At 49.6% G+C, this 17,552-nt stretch overlaps 1 protein-coding gene across 3 annotated transcripts in view; it reads left to right on the top strand.

The window, feature by feature from the left end:
* Positions 1-17,552, top strand: part of SMG6 (SMG6 nonsense mediated mRNA decay factor) — a 118,466-nt gene that overhangs the window by 3,925 nt on the left and 96,989 nt on the right. For all 3 annotated transcript variants that reach the window (XM_037374107.1, XM_037374092.1, XM_037374098.1), the window contains exons 2-8: positions 109-1,879; positions 3,997-4,189; positions 4,888-4,998; positions 5,721-5,827; positions 6,981-7,059; positions 8,405-8,515; positions 9,121-9,333. In XM_037374107.1, coding sequence (XP_037230004.1) covers positions 109-1,879; positions 3,997-4,189; positions 4,888-4,998; positions 5,721-5,827; positions 6,981-7,059; positions 8,405-8,515; positions 9,121-9,333 — 2,585 coding nt within the window. The remainder of the gene's footprint in view (positions 1-108; positions 1,880-3,996; positions 4,190-4,887; positions 4,999-5,720; positions 5,828-6,980; positions 7,060-8,404; positions 8,516-9,120; positions 9,334-17,552) is intronic.

Genomic DNA, 17,552 nt, shown 5'->3' on the forward strand with positions numbered 1-17,552 from the left:
TAGGCTCTTTCCCTTTACTTAATATTTCTACTTGTGTATTTGTCATGATACAGTTTTTTGTCCCTGGCTGGTTTGTGGTGGGAATAAATTTCTTCTGTTTCTCCCCAGAAAACATGAAAGAAGTGAAGGAGCCAAGGCATCGCAAAGACAACAGGCGCCCGGACCTGGAGATTTACAAGCCTGGCCTGTCCCGGCTGAGGAGCAAGCTTGTGCAACCAAAGCACGAGGCCTCAGAGAACCAGAGGAGCAGAGCTGAGGAGGGCAAGGAAGAGGGTGCCAGTGACAAAGGCTCTTTGGGAGGAGGGGCTCCAGTCACGGAGGATTGCAGCAAAGGCAGTGGTCCCAAGCAGAATGGTCCTTTGCAGGAAAATGAAGAGGCAGAGACTAAAGGTGGTCTTCAGAGCCAGGAGAACATGTCCAAGCAGCCTGCTCTGGATGAGTGGTGTTCCAAAACCACCAGGAGAACCAAGAAGCCGGACCAGCAGATCTACCAGCCTGGGAAACGTCTGCATTCAGCTGCTAAAGAACCATCCCTGCGCTCAGCTTCTGAGGAAGTCACCAGTAAGATGGAGCAGCTGAAAGTCGAGAGAGATGAAGAGGCTGAGAAGGGTACTGGAAAGGACAGTAACAGGAAAACCAAACCAAGCAAGGAGGATAGAGAGGGGAGCCAGGTAGGGGAAGGAGTGAAAGCCTCAAGGGGAGAAAAAGGAAGACGGATAGAGCGAAGCGACAGGGTAAGGAGAAAAAGTGATGAGGTGATGCAGGGGAAGCTGGGCTCTACCAAACGGTACTCCCGCTCTGACAAGCGTCGGAGCCGGTACCGCACCTGCAGCACTAGCTCAGCTGGAAGCAACAACAGCATAGAGGGAGCTCCACTTGTGGATGGGGTGGAGAGGCGGCAGGAGCGTGCCAGAGAAAGAGTACGTCCTAGGAAGCAGGTCTCTGCATCCTCCACTGACTCCTTGGATGATGATAGAATCGACGAGGCAGAAGCATATGTCTCCAGCAGGGGTTCGGATAATAAAAAGCATTCAGAGCAGAGTCGAGCTTCTAGGAGTGAGAGCGAATGGAGCAGCAATGGCAGGGAAGTCAAGGGACCCTTTCGAGTCACATTTGACAGCAAAACTATGAACAGGGATATCAGTCTGGCAGATACAGATAAAAAGAAGCCTCTGAAGGCATTTGTTAGTTGCAAAGACTCAGAGCCTTTTGAGGCGAGGAACCAGAGCAGAGAGCCCCAAGGGAGGGGCCGTGGGATTCTGTTCCTGCCTGCCAACACTGATTTCTCTGCCAGCACCGTGGGCTCTCCTGAAGCCAGTCACCCTGGGCCCAGGCTCCTGCTCAGCGGGGCTGGGGGTAAAGGCCTCCGAAGCAGAGGCCGAGGCGGCACTGCTCGCAGGCTGTGGGACCCAAATAACCCGGACCAAAAACCCGCTCTGAAGAGCCAGACCGCTCAGCTTCACTTTCTAGACACGGACGATGAAGTGAGCCCCACTTCCTGGGGGGAAGCCCGCCAGGGTCAGACATCCTACTATAAGTTCCAAAACTCTGATAATCCCTATTATTACCCTCGGGCCTCTGGTCAAGGCTCCCAGTATCCTTACGGTGGGTACTCCCTGCAGTATCCTATGGGTCCAAGCAATGGGGTGTACCCAGGAGCCTATTACCCGGGGTACCCTCCCCAGGTGGGGCAGTACATGTGTGGCCCGCTCCCCCCAGCTCCTCTGAGTCCTGAGATGGAGCAGCAGATGCGGAACATGCAGCAGCAGGAACTCAGCAGACTCCTCCGCGAGGCTGGGAACCAGGAGCAGCAGCTCAGCAATCTGCTTTCCAGAGACCGCATTAGCCCGGAGGGGCTGGAGAAGATGGCCCAGCTGAGGTTTGTGCCTGTGCTGTAGCGGGGCGTGTGGCAGAGTTATTTTCAGGGTGGACTACTAGAACTGTTATCCAGAGAATGCTGTCTCCTTGGGGATCTGGCATACTGGAGACATCAGCATCTTGGAAACTGGAAGAGGGGGTAGTGGCTTGCTAGCTTTTGATGTACTGGGTCTGTTTTTCACGTGCTAGTGGTATGTGTGTATTGGGAGGAAACTGTGGGTGAAGATACCATTTGCTTGGGCTGGGAGCTAAGCCGTGGCTTTTTGTGGTTGTGGAATGCCTTGCCCTTGTCCGCAGGGCCGTGGAGGAGCAGGACAAGCACCTGCTGTGGCTCTTGGGTTCTTGCCTTTGCTGGAGCCACTCTCAGTTCCAGTGCCCTCATATGCTTTCAGTATTTGCTGGTGGACTTCTACTTCTTTGCCTGTCCTCTGTTATCTGCTGTGTAACTTGTGTTCTGGACTTCAGGGGCAGTGACTGTTGGCTTGTACTTGTGAAGCCTTGTGTGGGGTTCCTGATGCTGTTAACAGTGACAGCACCTTTCAAGCACCAGGTGGTTTTGCTTTTGACATCACTTAATGCTGTGACATACAGTGGTCCAGTGGGAGTAGCCTGGTGACACCAGCTAGCATGTGGGAAGTGACACTGGTGCTCTGGAGGGTGGTTAACAAGGCTGGAGCAAGTTTCTACTTGTCATCTTTCACATTTACCTGTGGCCTCTGAGTCTCCAGGGCTTCCCTGGGGACTTATTTTTGGAGCTGACTGGCAGGAAAATTAGCAGGTGAGCTCATTTCGGGGCTTGTTTGTTGTTTTGGGCACTTGTGCTACAGACCACAGGGTGAGATATGTCTGCGCTTGAAGCCACACTAGAGGTTTCAGCCCTTCCTCAAGGTGTCAGGGTCACCTAGAGCTGTTGTCTGGAGGGAGAGAAAAGACTGCTCAGTGCTGCTGTGGCCTGTGTGAAGCCCACCCTGCCCTGGGAGTGTAGGCATGGTTGACCCCGTCCCTGCTGGCAGTGTCCCTCTGTCTTGGTGTCTCCTGCTTGTGTCTGAGTGTGTGCTGCCAGCCTGTCTGCGGAGCCGTGCTGGGGCTCTTGGATGCAAGTGCTGCTTATCGGATGCCCATCTGCAGAAACTTCTTAATTCTCTTGGTCAGTGTTTCTGCTGTCCAAGTGCGTGTGTGCACAGGCTTTGGGGACTGCGTGGGGCAGGGCAGCAGAACCATGCTCTGTTCTTTGCACAAGGAACCTGCCAGCATCCTCCTGTTACTCTGTTGGGCTCTTCCAGGCATTGCCACCTGGCTTCCCTCCAGGCTTTACCATCTATGCTGTAGTACTGTTTTCTGTAGGCCTCAAAGTACTCTTAAGGGATGAGGCTGCCAAGACAGTAACAGCTGAGGATGCCCTTTACTGTAAACTTGCCCCACATATTGTGGAGCTGTTTCTAGTTTGCAACTATGTTATTAAATTCAGGGGAAGGGTTCTGCTCCAGCATCTGGGCCAGGCTGTAGGTAGTTGGTGAGGGGAATGTGATTTCTGGGACTCAGAGGCTTTATTTCCTTCAGGTGTAATGTTCTCAGCTCTTGTTTGTCTTTGAGGAAGTGGGGGTCTCTGTTTGTGCTGTGTATTTTGGATGGATGGAAGGGAGGTGGGGATCGTTTCAATGGCAAGGCCTCTGTTGCCCTCTGGTTCTTTGTGGTTTTGTTCCTGGCCCGTTGTAGCCAGACTTTGTGCTCAGAAGGAGCAGAGTCTGGCAGTGCATGCTTTCTCTATGTTAGTATAAGGAGTTGCTTGTGCCTTGCTCTTCCCAGTGGCAGAACTGTAGCAGAGCTCCTTGCTCTTTGCCAGGAACTGATCCATTCCGATGCGTACATACAAGGGGGATGGTCTTTTCAGATTTGCTCTCTTGGAGCAGGAAGGGTGTTTGATTGTAACAGCTCTCATCTCCCTTTGAGATGAGTGTGGAAGCGTCAATTTGCCACAGCGTGCAAGCCGGATGAACTGCTGACATCTCGTGCTTGCTGGATGAAAAGCAGCAGGTGGCTTGGCACATGTGCCCTGGCAGCTCAGGCCCAGGCTGGGCAGTTGCTGTTGTGTTGACCGCTAATTGTGTTTTGTTGTAGGATGGAGATGCTACAGCTGTATGAACAGTGCATCCTGATGGATATAGAGTTCTCTGATACCCAGAATGTGGACCAGCTGCTATGGAAGAATGCGTTTTACCAGGTGATAGAGAAATTCCGGCAGCTCCTCAAGGACCCTCAGGGTGAAAATGCCCAAGAAATTCGGAACAAACTGCTCCAGCTTCTAGATGAGGTAAGAAGAGTGAAACATCCCCAGACTCCACTAAACCTTTGGGTGGGATTGGCTGGTGTTTGGAATGGGGTGGTGTGACTGGGCAAGTAGTCTTCTTGATCCTATTCATATCTCTGTGTGCCTTAAGCCATCCTTGTGCAAGGAGAATGTTCAGACGGATTATGGTTTAGTGTGGCAGGTGTAGGTCCAGGTGGACATCTGTTATAATTTAAACCAGGCTTGTTTCGGTGTGTTATGTTAATTAGAAATTGATTTAAGCTAAATGAAACAAATGCCCTGAAGTGGAAGTAAACAGAATGAGAAATGAAAAGGAGGTATTTGTGCCATCTTTATCACATTTGCTTAAAATTCATTGTGTTAAACTGCAGCTCAGTTTACTCTTTGTTGAAGGTAGGCTGACAGATCCGAGAGGATGTGTTTTATAGAATTAGGTTGGTGGGAAGGGACTGCTAGAGGGCTTTAGTCCAACCTCCTGCTCAAAGCAGGACTCCTCAAACACTAGATCAAGTCAATCTTGGTTTGTCTAGCTCAGTCTTGAAAACCTCTGAGGCTGGAGATCCCCTGACCTCCTTGTTGTTTCTGAATAGCCAAACCTCAGGGAGAGGAGGCTTCTTTCTTGCCTGTGGTAGGGATGGTGTGATGATTTTATACTCATCATCCGAAAGATTGTAACAGCTAAGTATGTGTGTGTTTTGCAGGGCACTTCTTTTTTTGATGGCCTACTCCAAAAGTTGCAGGTGTCGTACCAGTTCAAGCTAGAGGACTATATGGACGGGATGGTCATCCGCAGTAAGCCTCTGAGGAAAATGGTAGGTTGGCTTCCTTCTGGAGGCTTCTTACCCTGTTAATCATATGCAACGTGCTGAACTCAATGTGCTGCCCTTGACAAGAGGGAGGTAGGCAGCTGAGCTCCAAACCGGTGCCAGTATGTTTGCAGGGAATGTTTCTCAGCTTCTAGAGAACTTGTTGAACCAGTGCTGAGGCATTAACATTTCTTAGCTTCTTTTGCAAAGAACTTCTTTTTGTACCAGCTCTGTGACCAGGGCTAATAAAGGGAAAGTACTCTGACTTTGCCTTAGATATTGAACTTTTCTTTCTGCTTGGAATCCAAAATAATGAACAAGGAAAGCTAACAGTTGCACTGCCTCCCTGACACTTGACAGCATATTGCCCTGAGCTGTGATGGCAGGTGTGAGGGACAGCTGGGGAAGGATATTTTAGTCCAGCTCCATTCCCAGAGAGATGTGTTTGTCTAACAGCTGTCCTCAAATTGGTCATGGGCTGAACAACTCTCTCTTGGAGAGAGATGGGACATTGTTGTAAGAGAGGAGTGTTTAGGGGATTGGCTTGCTCCTAGAAATGCTGAACCAGTGCCATGGAGCCTTGTCATTTCATTCTGCTGCCCTTTTGCGAGACCTTCAGTGTGTCAGTGACCTCCTCTTAGCTCTCTACAGTCCCTGTGCACGCACCGGGTCTGCAGGTGAGCCAGGGCTGCGATGTCCCACATGATGTACTGAATGCTTCTTTCCAGGTGAAGTATGCGCTGATCAGTGCTCAGAGGTGTATGATTTGTCAAGGGGACATTTGCCGATACAGAGAACAAGCAAATGACACGGCAAACTACGGAAAGGCACGCAGGTATTGTGTTTTTCACCATAGCGCCGGGGACAGCTCTTCTTCTATCTACAAGGGATTTGTCTCATTTCACGCTTAAACTTGCCTCTAGCCAAAGAAGTCTTTCCACTCCTTTTTATTGTATTGCAGTCCTGTGAAGCTGGAAGCTGTAGCTCAGACTGTTTTGCTGTCCTAGAGAGCAAGTCAGCAGATCTAGTCATCCTCCAGCCATCTAGTGTAGAAGTTGTCCTGTGCTGATCCTGCAGCAGGGAGGGTTTATGCTGTTGAGGCTGGCAGAATAGCTGTTGAATTTTCTGGTAGCTTTTCAGCTAGGAGAGGTTTCTATATGTGTCCATATGTACTGACTGCATCAGGAGTTCCTGGCACTTGTTGCTTCCTGTCACTCTTGTCTTTCTGATGTTTTTTTTCTGGAGCGAATACTGGTGTGGGGGCAAGTGAGCACAGCATGGGGGATGGAGCCCTGAAGTCTGTGGAAATTTGGAGGTCAGGGCAAAGAAAGCTGCCAGTTTTGGGGTCTGTGGACATTGTGGGGTATGCTTGATATCTGAAGGAGGCTGGAGGGAGTGTAGTGGGTTCATTATATGTCTGAACAGTATTGACGGATCAGTGTGGCGTGAAATAAGCTGGAAAATGGATAATGGAATTGAGGGAAGATTGGGAGAAGAATGGAGGGATGAATGGATTGCCATTGAACAGATACGTCTTCTCTTGTGATAAGTATCTTGAAAATATGGGGTGCAAGCTAAGGAACATGGGGGGTTTGGTCCCAGCTGCTATGGAGCTAAAAAGGGGACTGAGAGAGAAATGTTCCCTGAATAGCCTATGCTCTGTGCCAGAGGCTGCACAGGGGACAGTGCTTGCTGGGTCTGGCTAAATGCTCATCTTCAGGCTGAGCCATGAACGTTGCCTTCTGCAGCTGTATCTGCTCCCTCTTTTGACCTTTGCCCCAACTGCCTCTCCAGGCCAGGTGCAGGCTCACTGCCTGTGCATGCTTTTGCAGGCAGAGGGCATTTGTGCAAAGGGCCTGTTCCCTGCAGCACTGCTCATGCTGTACTGCAAGGGGAATTCTGCACCCTTAAACAGCAAGGAAGGCAACCTGATGTCCTTTTAGTAAGCCCTTCTTTTTTTTTTTTTTTTTATCTTCCCTCTTCCTCAGCTGGTACCTGAAGGCACAGCAAATTGCTCCCAAAAACGGCCGCCCATACAACCAGCTGGCGCTTTTGGCCATCTACACGGTAAGACGCTCATCATGAAAGGATGTACCAAGCATCGGGAGAGCCTCTGGGATGGCTGTGAGATTCCATCTGGTGGACAAAGGCATTGTTTAGGGCATTGTTCCCAGATGTGTGTTGGTTTTTTTTTTTTTCAAAAAGAAAAAAGCTGATGGCAGGATGTGCTGTGTGGATTCCAGCTGCTGTGGCTTCAGGCAGCTTTGTTAGATACACGCTACTCCCTCAAGCTATTGGCATTTTGGGGACTGTTCTGTGGGCTGAATGCAAATGTTTTAAAAGTGGGTTGTGTTTAAAGTTTTGCCTGAGATTTTTGTGCTGAAGACCATGCTGTCATGAGGGTGCTGTTACTGTTTGCCACATCTTCATTGAACCTGTGGGCACTGGTCTAAGCAGCATTCATATGCAATTTTGAAGTTTCCATTTAGCTGGCTGCTGTGGCCGTGCAGGAAAACTTACTTCCAGGAGAATGTGACAGCAGGTAATGGAAGCATCAGGCTGGGACACAGGAGCTGGTAGCGGTCTGCCTCTTCACAGCACTGAAGGATGCTGGTGTAAAGCAGAGCAGCTGAGAACTGCAGGGTTCAGAGGTGCATTTCCTTCATGGCTGGGAATGACCTTTCTGACTCCCGGTGTGGGGCTTGGAGCAGTGAAGTGTCCTGCCTTCTGTGGTGTTTTCTAAGGCCAGCAGCATGTGGCCAAAACCCTAAATGGCTGTGTGTGTTGGTAGCATTAAGTCCTGGGGGTTGCCTTCTGACAGTATTCCCTGTGGCCAGCCTGTGGGAGAAATGATGCTGAAAGTTGCTCCGAGCACGAGGGGATTAGCCTGGCAGCAGGCTGAAATGAGGGGGGTGTCCTGCCCCACCACAGGCAGAAGTCTGGCAAACCCCCTAGTCTTCCTGGGCCTCTGCTCTTTGTAAAACTCACGTGGAGTAGTTTCCATATTCGTAGTAATGTTGAAAAGAGTTATTTCCTGAACTGTCTGGAATTCAGTATTTATACCTTTGCCCTTTGCCATGATGTCTGGTGAGAGACTGTTTTGTGTGAGCCTCTGGGCTGATGGCTTCTGTAGAAGCCCTGAGGCTGGGGTAAGCGAGTCCACAGCTTACCTGTGCTCCCTAACCCTGGCAGAGGGCTTGTGCTTTGTGCTGGGGGTTGTAGGTAGCTGTGAATGTGGACAGAGCGTTCAAGGTCCTACTTGTCATAAGGTTTGTTGGCATGTCTGTCTGTCCCAGGCAGTATTGAGGAAGAGGGCATGCGTATGGAGGGACAGGGATGGCAAGTATGCGGGAGCTTGGCTCTGAATGCCCCAGAATGAGTGGCAGCTCTGAGTCTGGTTGTGTTTTTGCAGAGGAGAAAGCTGGATGCTGTCTACTATTACATGCGCAGTCTGGCTGCTAGCAACCCCATCCTCACAGCCAAGGAGAGCCTCATGAGCCTGTTTGAAGAGACGAAACGCAAGGTGAGTTTTGGAGCTGGGCTGCAGGATGCTACAGCTGCCTGTGCTAACTGTCCTGTGCTGGAGAGCTGTGATCCAGAGCAGAGGGTGATGGTGGCTTTTGGACTTGGAGTCACCACCTGTCTACTTCTAAGAAATTTCGTGTTGAGAGGCAGTTTTCAGAGTGGTAGTGTCCTTTCTGCCTCTCCTCAGACTGCTTTTGGGGTTGTTTGAGCATCTGAGTCTCGTTTCTGGGTCTCAAACTATAGAACAGCTGAGCTCAGCAAGTTGCTGTGGTGTGCAGCATGATCATTGCCTTGTCCCATAGGTGCCCCACACCTGTGAGGGTGGACCAGAGAGGCTGCAGTCCCTTTGTGCCCCAGAGGGTCATCCCAAGTCAAAGATACGGCATGCTGGCTGTCACACAGCTTCCCTTGTCCTGGAGCAGTTGGGGTTGAAAACCTCTCATCTGCATTGTCCTGTAGTATCAGAAACCGAATTCTGGACCTGTCAATGAGTTACTGTGGTTCTGAAGCAGGGGAAAGGGCTAATTTCTCCATACAAATGGAATTATTTACTTTTCCTGAACTTTGATCCCTGAGTGATCTGAATCTGTCCTGTCTGCCCAGGCTGAGCAGATGGAGCAGAGGAAACATCAGGTGCTGGATCTGAGCCCCAGCCGCCGGGGGAAGGGCAAGAAGCCCACATTGCGACAAGTTGGAGATGATGCCACACGGCTGGAGATCTGGATCCATCCCTCCCACCCCCGCTCCTCCCAGGGCCACGAGTCCGGCAGGGATTCTGAGCAGGACAACGGTCTTGGGAACCTCAGCCCCAGCGACGTGAGTACTGCAGGAGGCGGCAGTTGGCTTTAGTGTCATGTGTTTGGAATGCAGTGGAATGACACTGGATCTGTTTTGCTTTCCTGTTGCTAAATTTTCCAGTGTTTTGGCTTCCCCTATGGGATCTGTGCCTGGGTCAGGCTGAGGAGCTGGTGACCTCGTGCCTCTCATGTTTAAGGCATGTTGTTACCATCCATTTCTTGGCAGCGTGCGCTGGTGTGGCTGATATGGAATAGGAGAGGCACAAACAGAAGATGCTGTAAAATGCCTCTGTTGAGGGCTCTAACTTGGGTGAGGTTGCTGGTGGGAAATGAGGTCAAATGCTGAAGACCAGGGTTAATAGTGACCTTGTAACTTCTGAGGCTTGTTCTGGAAGTGGGTCACTTGTCCCCGTGCCAGATGATTGGAGGTTCGCACTGGGAATGTGAAAACCATGTTTTTAATTTCCAGTGTAGGTGTTATATTTGCATTACTTGTTCTGCTGAGAGGCCAGAGTAGCGTGCCTTTCTTTTGCAAGAATAAGAAAAAAAATTGACTATTGGTATGTCTCGTCGGTCCGTTGGAGCTGTGTACCTTGCAAGAGGAGCCCGAGTGAACTCTGTTTGTCAGGCACAGGAATGCAGGCAAATGCAGTGGTGGTTGGGAGCTCATCCTCTAGGAATTCTTGCACTGCTTTGGCACATGCAGCTTGCAAGAGAACTTGCCAGGGAGCTCTGGGCTGCCTGTCCTAAAATGGCTGTTAAGGATGTGAGTTTAGCAGAACTGGGAAGACCTTCTCCGCATACTGCGGGTCCCTGGGCTGCTCAGATACGATTGCACTTTTATAACTAGTTTGTGACTTCAGCTGGGTGGAACTGGGGTGAAGTCTTGGGGTTTTGAAAGATAAGCTCTGGCACATCGTTGCAGCATTTTTAAGATGTTACTGCCCTTGGTTGTTTTCCCTCCCCTCAGCTTCTCTTCTGGAGACCTTTGCTTCCTCAGCATCATTGAAAAGAACGTGCCAAGCTTTAGCCTCTCCATAAATCATTGATGAAGATGCTTTGGCATAAGATGCTGTGAGTGTTTTTGAGGCACTAGGGGTTTCTCTTTTGCAGCGCTCCCATGTGAGGCAATGTAACAGCTAGCAAAGTGGGGGGCAGCAATTTCTTGTTTTTTATAGTGCAGTGCTGTTTGCTAGAGCTTGCATTTGGTCTTTTCTGTGGTGTCTGTGCTCTCTGAAGTGCAGGTTGCTGGCGATGCCTGTACAGATCGTGTGTCTGATTACTGCCGTTATTCTTGATTTCTTCATCTGTTTGAAATGTTGATTCATGGAAAGCACAAACTTTCTGATCGTGGAGAGGTTGCCTGATCAGAAATATAATGGCAAGAGGGCGGGGGGGAGCTGGGGGCCCAGGTTTGGGCACTGCTGGTTTTGGCAGCCTAGGTATTTGTGCTCAGGCAGCCTGTGCCTGCTGTGGTGCAGCACTCCATTCGTGTTGGCACAGCTGCTTATGGGACTGTGCTGTGGCCGTGCCACTGAACTGCTCTGGATGGAAAATAACGAGGTGAAAAGCAAACCTTAAATCTTTTGTCACTGCCAAAGCTCCTGAGCTGTGAAGCTGTGAGCTGGGTACAGACAGCAGCTCTTTGGGAGTCTCTGGACTCCTTGCTCTGTGAAGCTATGGCCTCTTACCCTCTTCCTCACTGCACCTCTCGGTGGTGTGCGGCTCCTGCTCTGGAGAGGAGAGGAGCCGGCTGCCTGTTGCCACTGTGCGGCACTGTTTGGCCTTGGAAGGGCCCTGCCTGCGCCAGGGACAGGGAGCAGTTCTCTGGCAGCACCTCTGCCCCACGTCCCGCAGCCGGGCGGGAGGGAACAGCTCTTCTCCCAGGGGATGTCTGCCAGTGCTTACGTGTCATTTTGGGGAAATGAGTGTAAATGTGTCATTGCCTCCTTGGTCCCTTCCTTGCCAGCTTTTGCCCTTGAAAAGGCTGAGGCAAGCCCTGTTTTCTCATCTGTACTGACAGCTGTGCTCTACAGGTAGCTCCTCAGACATCAGTCTTTATGGCAACTGTTTCTGAGTTAGAGAAGGGAATTTTGCAGGGCAGAATGGCAAAGTGTTCAGCTTCCAGAAGCAGATACAACACTGCAAGTATAGACCCTACCAGCTCTGGATGTGTGCTGGGCAGAAATGTGGGGGAGAGGTTCGCTGCACCCTTAAAACGGAGGCTGTTGCTTCAAACCCAGCCCAAGTCAAAGGTATTTTTACTGTGGAGATGCTGGCTGTTTTACAGGTGACAAGAAATTGATTTGAGATCTTTTCTGTCCTCAGTGGTCACTTTCTTCATTGTGCAGGCGGTTAGGTGCCAGTCCTGTTACGTGGCACGCTTGGCAGGGAGATGTGAATGATTACTCTCCCAGGATCTGCTGATGTGCGCGCCGTCCCCGTCAGCGAGCAGAGAGTCTGCTCTGCGTATGCTTGCATGTCTCTTCTCAGTGCTGACTTTATTTTATCTTATGCAGCCCTGTATGAAAACAGAAACATCATTACTTTATTTTAGGGTTAGAAGCCAACTGAATGGAGTTAGTGAAGTGTGATGGCATGTCTGCAGAAGGCCAGCTCACGCTGCAGCCATTGCTGTGACAAGGGAAGGTGGCGTGCAGAGCAGGCAATTTGCCTTGTGCTGTGTTTAGGTAGAGGCTTGGTATAGCTCACAGTTTGCTACATCATCTTTTCTCGGAGGATGCAGAACTGGAAGAATGTCTGCCCACACCAAGGGACATGTATCTTTGGCCCCTTCCTCAGTAACTGGATTTGGCACTGCTGGCATGCATGGTGTGGGACAGTTTCACACCGAGCTGAAGAAGTGTTTTGAGTTGCAGACTGGCTGTTTTGTGCTTAGGGTTTTGTCCATTATGTTTGCAGCCTTTTGGGGTTTCATTCTGTGAATGGCTGTTCTCTGTGGTCTCTTGTACGTTGCATGTTTCTAGGTGTGCGGTGGCAGGAGAGTCCAGGTTGGCCCAGTGCCCTGCTTACCTGACAATGTCAGGTCGCTTTGTGGGGGATTCCAATAAGAAATGCAAAAATGGAGATTGAACCAATGAGCTGTTGTGTTTCTTTTTAAAAAACAGCTGGACAGGGCAAAGTGAGCTGAAGAGCTGAGTCTCTGCAATTTCTTCTCTGCCGTTGATTTCGTTTGCTATGGGTCTGTATTGATCTTAAATCTGCTAGTACCATATACAGCTTACAGTGCAGGCTGTGAATTGGTAAGGTAAACAGGGCAAGTGTGCTGTCAGTCTCTTGAGAAAGTGTTATTATTACACTGAGTTTGAGATTTTAATCACTCCTCTCAGGAAATGCTGAGTTAAGGTTCCCACAGTTGCTATTGCCTACTGCCTGTGCTCTGCAGTAGATACTTCCTTGTGTTACCACACAGCATGCATGCACTAATAAAAGATTACTCCATAGCCATAGCTAAGATTAGGGAAGAGAGGTTTTCCCTTGGCAAGACAGTAATTGAATAATACTTCTCTCCAGATGTCTGAATACTTTAGCCTCATTAAAGAATTAAGGCTCCTTGCCTCTTTGTGAGAGGTCAGTCTTGTAGAGCCATCAAAAGTTTGGTAGGGCCACCCAAAAAGCTCTTAGGAAAATCTAAGGTCAGAGTCAAGATCCGCTGTCTCAGGCCTGCGTGTTGGCTGCAGGAACATTCCTGTTTCCACCCCTTGGCCTGCTGATAAGGGACAGAGGTGTTGCATTTGCCTGGTGCTGGGTGCCCGTGGAGCAGCCACCCCTTTGCAGTAGCAGAGAAATTGTGGTGGAATTGTGAGCTCTGAAGTTTAGAGCAGGTTTTAACCTCTGTTTCTTTATACAGGCTCTATTCTTAGTGGCAGGGAATGTGGACAGTGCATCAGGATTTCCACAAGTAAGCAGTAAATACCACCAGGAGGTCTACCAAAAAAAAAAAAAGAGAGGTTAAAGTTCTCTCAATAGGCTGAATATAGAGAGAGGGTTTATTTTGTGTTTCTTCTTTGTTACCTACATTACTTGTCTTGAAAGCTTATTACATGTACAGGTGTTGCTCTGTGCTGGTAATGGGTGCAAGTACCAGGAGACAGAATGACGATGTCAGAGTTGTAAGCGCTGCTTATCTTTGTGTGATTATTTGTGTTTTCTTTCAGATAAGTAGTGCTGGTCTGTTTTGGACCCCTTCGTCTCTTTCCATCTCCTGAGTCCTAGAAAATCATGAGTGCCAAGCATGCAGGGAAGTGGTCCTCTGCAGCTGGCGGAGGGCACTGTCTTCTCAAAGCACTGGAGGTTGTGAGAGCTGTCCTGCTTTTTTCCCCTCTGGGCCAGGATTCAGCTAACTGGGAACTTATCCAACAATGCCTGGTTGGGGCTGTTTTCAAAAATTTACTGTAATTTGTTTCTTTCAGAGATGAGACATCTCTAAGGATTCTTATCTTATGTCTTTCTCAGTTCTTCTTGCCTGCTTAGTTTTATTTCTGACTTTGCCTGCCTCACCTGTACACCATGATGCTGCATCCACTTACACTTCTGCAGCCCAGTTGCAGTCCAGGGGTGGAGAAGGCACTTTTGGGAATGCCTGTGCATGAGGACTTCCCAGTGCTCCAGGCTGCCCAAGTCACCGCCTCAATAGAGGCCATGTGTCCTTAGTGAAAAAGGTCGCTGTCCTAGTCAGCTCCTGCATGTTTCACATCTGTTTTTCCTTGGTGGTATTTGTTGTTTCTGCTTTGTGCGCTTGTTCCTCTTGGGCAGCAGCCACTCGGGTGACTGGGCTGGCTCCTTCTCCTGGCTGGTTTCCATTGGTACAGTTTCTCGGCTGGGGGAGCTGTCTCTTGGGCTCTGCATCCGGAGAGGGGTGCTTCTAGGGAGCAGTGGGATAAAACCTCGTGTTAGTCTGGTAGCAGTTCTGGTGGGGGTTTCTTGGCCATTTTGCTCCATCAGCCTGACCTTTGCTTGGAGCAGTCACACATGGGAGTGGGAGCGACCTGTGTTCAGAGTTGGGATTGCCTTGATTTCACTACCGCTGGTGCCTAGGAGTGTCTGGTTTGTTAAAAGGCTGCTGTGGTGTGTAGCTGGTGTCTGTGAGCATGGCACAGCTTTGCTTATGCAAATACACCACAGACACATCCCTGTTTACTGAGAGCGGCTCCCTTCAATCTCTGCTCTTTTTTTAACCTTGTAACTCTTTCCTGTTACACATGGCTAGAAATAAGTGATAGGAAAAAGTGGAAATGATATATTGCTGTAATGATGTTTTTTCTTCCATGCAGATGCATGAGTAAGAGGCTGTTTGGGGAGCTTGTTTCTGGGGTGTCTGCCCCTGAGTTTGCTACCAGGCTGGTGGGATCATTTCTCTACACTTTCCAGCCTGGCTGGGTAGTTTTTCTCAGGACAGCGAAAGATTGGTCTTTTCTCTGCCATGCAGGCTGTCATGAATAATCCCTGCTGGCTGAAGCACAGGGCTCCCTCACCTGTTATCTCCATGGCTTCAGGTGGGCACAGTGCTCAGAGTGGTCTGTTTTTTATTTTCCAGATCAAAGGCTTCCAAAAAAAATATATGTCTGGGCAGCTGGGGCTGGGCCTGTGGTTTAGAGGGGCAGTGTGAAAGCACAGTGATGACTGCCTTCCCCCTGCTGCTGGGATATGACTCCCCAGAAGAGTAACCCTGCAGGCTGTACGCGACGCCCTGGAAGCCTGTGCAGACTCTGGCATAATTTCAGGCATTTTTCACCCACACTTTATGCCTGTGCAGGGTGGAGGGAATGGAAGCCACTATGCCAGCAGTGCCTGGAGATGCCCAGTGGGCTGTCTGCTGAAGCCATTTCTCACACCAGTTAAACATCAGAGCTGCACCAGAGTGGTGGCATAGGTGTGTCCCCAAAAGGAGGGGACGCCCTTTCGGGACAGAGAAGGGAGTGTCCCCTTGGTTTTATTCAGCATACAAGCCAGTAGTGGGATATACACAAGGTCTTACAGCAAGGCCTTGGCTCAGGCTGCCATCGGTACCTTGTCACAGGAAGGTGGCTTGTGTTAAGTCAGGAGGTTTGTCCCTTCTGCAGTTAGGTGCTCTCTAGTATCTGGTGCAGTCCCGTCTGTGGACTGTTGCATTATGGTCTGCCCTTGCTGTTAAGGAAAGGCAGTGGTTCCCCTCCAGCCTGCTGCTTGTTGCTGCGTTTGGTCCAACCTCTGCTGTGCTGTGAGCCTCTGCTGAGCCTCCCCTGCGGAACAAAAATGAGCAGAGAAGCTCTGGGGTGGGAATGCTAGGCGTTAGCAGGCAGGTAAAGGCTGCCCTTATTTCTGTCCCTTATCCACCACCCACCTGAAAAAGCAGCAAGAGATGTCGCATCCTTAATTTTTGTGCCCAAAGCGGGACTTGGGAGGGAGACACCTGGAGTTCCCTCTCTCCTGCCCAGGTAGCCTCTTTTCTTCGCCTCTGCAAGTTTGCAGGAAGCTGTTGGGTTTGGTTACTCATTTGTGGAGGTCAGGACTAAGTCTGGGGTTTTTTTCCTTTGTGTTTAGGAAACAGTTTACAAATTGTTTTGAGCATGGGGGAGCTGGTGGCGTGTGAAAGAGGCTCCTCCGCCTCTTTGCTGCTGGACTTGCATTAATTCTCTGCCCTACCTCTTTTCTCTAATCTCTTTCTTGGTTGGTAGCATGAGTATTTCTGAGTGCTTTCCCCAGCCTCCGACCCCTCTGTCTCCTAATATAACCTCGGTCACCAAACCACCTTGGGGCTTTATTTTTACTTTAGCCGTTTTGTTTTGCGTGGTTAAGGTTGGTTTCTTTCCCCTAGCAGTGAGAAGACTTCTCTGCAGAGGAAGTAAGAGAGTGCCAGGCTGCAGTTGAAACTGGTTAAACACTGAAACCACACTCCTAGCCTCTCTGGGTTTGAGACGTGACATTCAGCCATGCAGCTTAGCACTGGCTTTTTTTGCTGCCAGTTGTGCACCCTCCCTATTTGCACTTATCTTTTTTTATAAGCTCTGTTTTATACTTTAGAATGCTGGTAAAAACCTTCTTGGCTCCAGTTCCTGCATTATTATTTTATTTTAGTGATCCAACCAGAAATGCTGTTGCACCTTGCCTGCGCTTGTGATCTTCTGTGGATGCTCAGTGCTGCTGTGATAAAGCTCCTGGAGCTCGGCAGAGCTCACAGGACCTGGTTACTGGTTTAGCCTGTGCGCACAGGTTGTGTAGAACCCACATGTTGCCTTCCAATGCAGCTTGACCTTTTGTCTCTTCACCCAGAAGGTGAAGGCTAAGCTATCAGTAGGAGTTTCCAGAAGCTGGTATTGATCTTGGTTTTTTGGGGTTTTTTTTTCTTTCTTTTTCTTTTTTCTTCTTAGACCACGTTGGTGGTTTGACTTAACTGTGAAGAACAAGGCAGGGACTAATGTTACTTGAATGGGAGAGACACCGACATGTTCTCCTTCCGGTAACAGGCATCTGGTGCTAATGTGTGTAGAAGTATCGTGGTGGATCAGAGGTGGGATCACTACAAGGACATCAATGTGTTATGCCTGTGTGATATCCCAGTGTTCAGAGAGGCACTGTGGTGAGGGGAGTGAGGCTTCAAGTTCCAACAAGCTTCTCATACTCTAAAACCAAGTACAATCATCCAGAAACTGCCTTTCCCTGTCAGTCACTCTTTCCTCATTTCCTCTCCTGCTGGTGCTGATCAGCCAGGGATTTGTGTGTAACCAAAACCCCTCCTGCTGCCGCACATTAGTCCTTTCTCGTGGCCATGGATTTGATGATCCAGGGCTGCAGAGTGGTGTTGGGAGGGAGAGTTTGCACTTCAGATGAGAATGCTGCCAGAATTGGCAGTATTGGTAAAAGAAGTGAAACGCCTAATAGCAGGGTTGGGAAATTTCCCAGAGCAGGGTGAAGGCTGTAGATAGTGATTTCTCTTGAGCTTTTTTTTTTTTTTTTGTTAGTCTAACCTTGATCTTTGTACGAAGTTGGCCCAGGCCAGGTTTTTCTGCTGTCTGTTGTACACGTTTTTTGGGATGGGCACCTCATATTTCACAGCCAAACCTCTTAATTCTGCCACAGAGAATGTTTGTTCCTCTTCAGTGTTGAATGAGCCATTTCCAGACAGGCTTCGTATCCACTGTGGAGGTGGGTATTAGGAAAGAAACTTCCTTCCGGAGGATCAGGGAGTGGAACCTGCTGGAATCCATGTCATTTCCTCTGTCCTTGGCTCTACTTTTC

The sequence above is a fragment of the Falco rusticolus genome, chromosome 1 (assembly GCF_015220075.1).
Source record: "Falco rusticolus isolate bFalRus1 chromosome 1, bFalRus1.pri, whole genome shotgun sequence".
In the NCBI taxonomy this organism is placed as follows: Eukaryota; Metazoa; Chordata; class Aves; order Falconiformes; family Falconidae; genus Falco; species Falco rusticolus.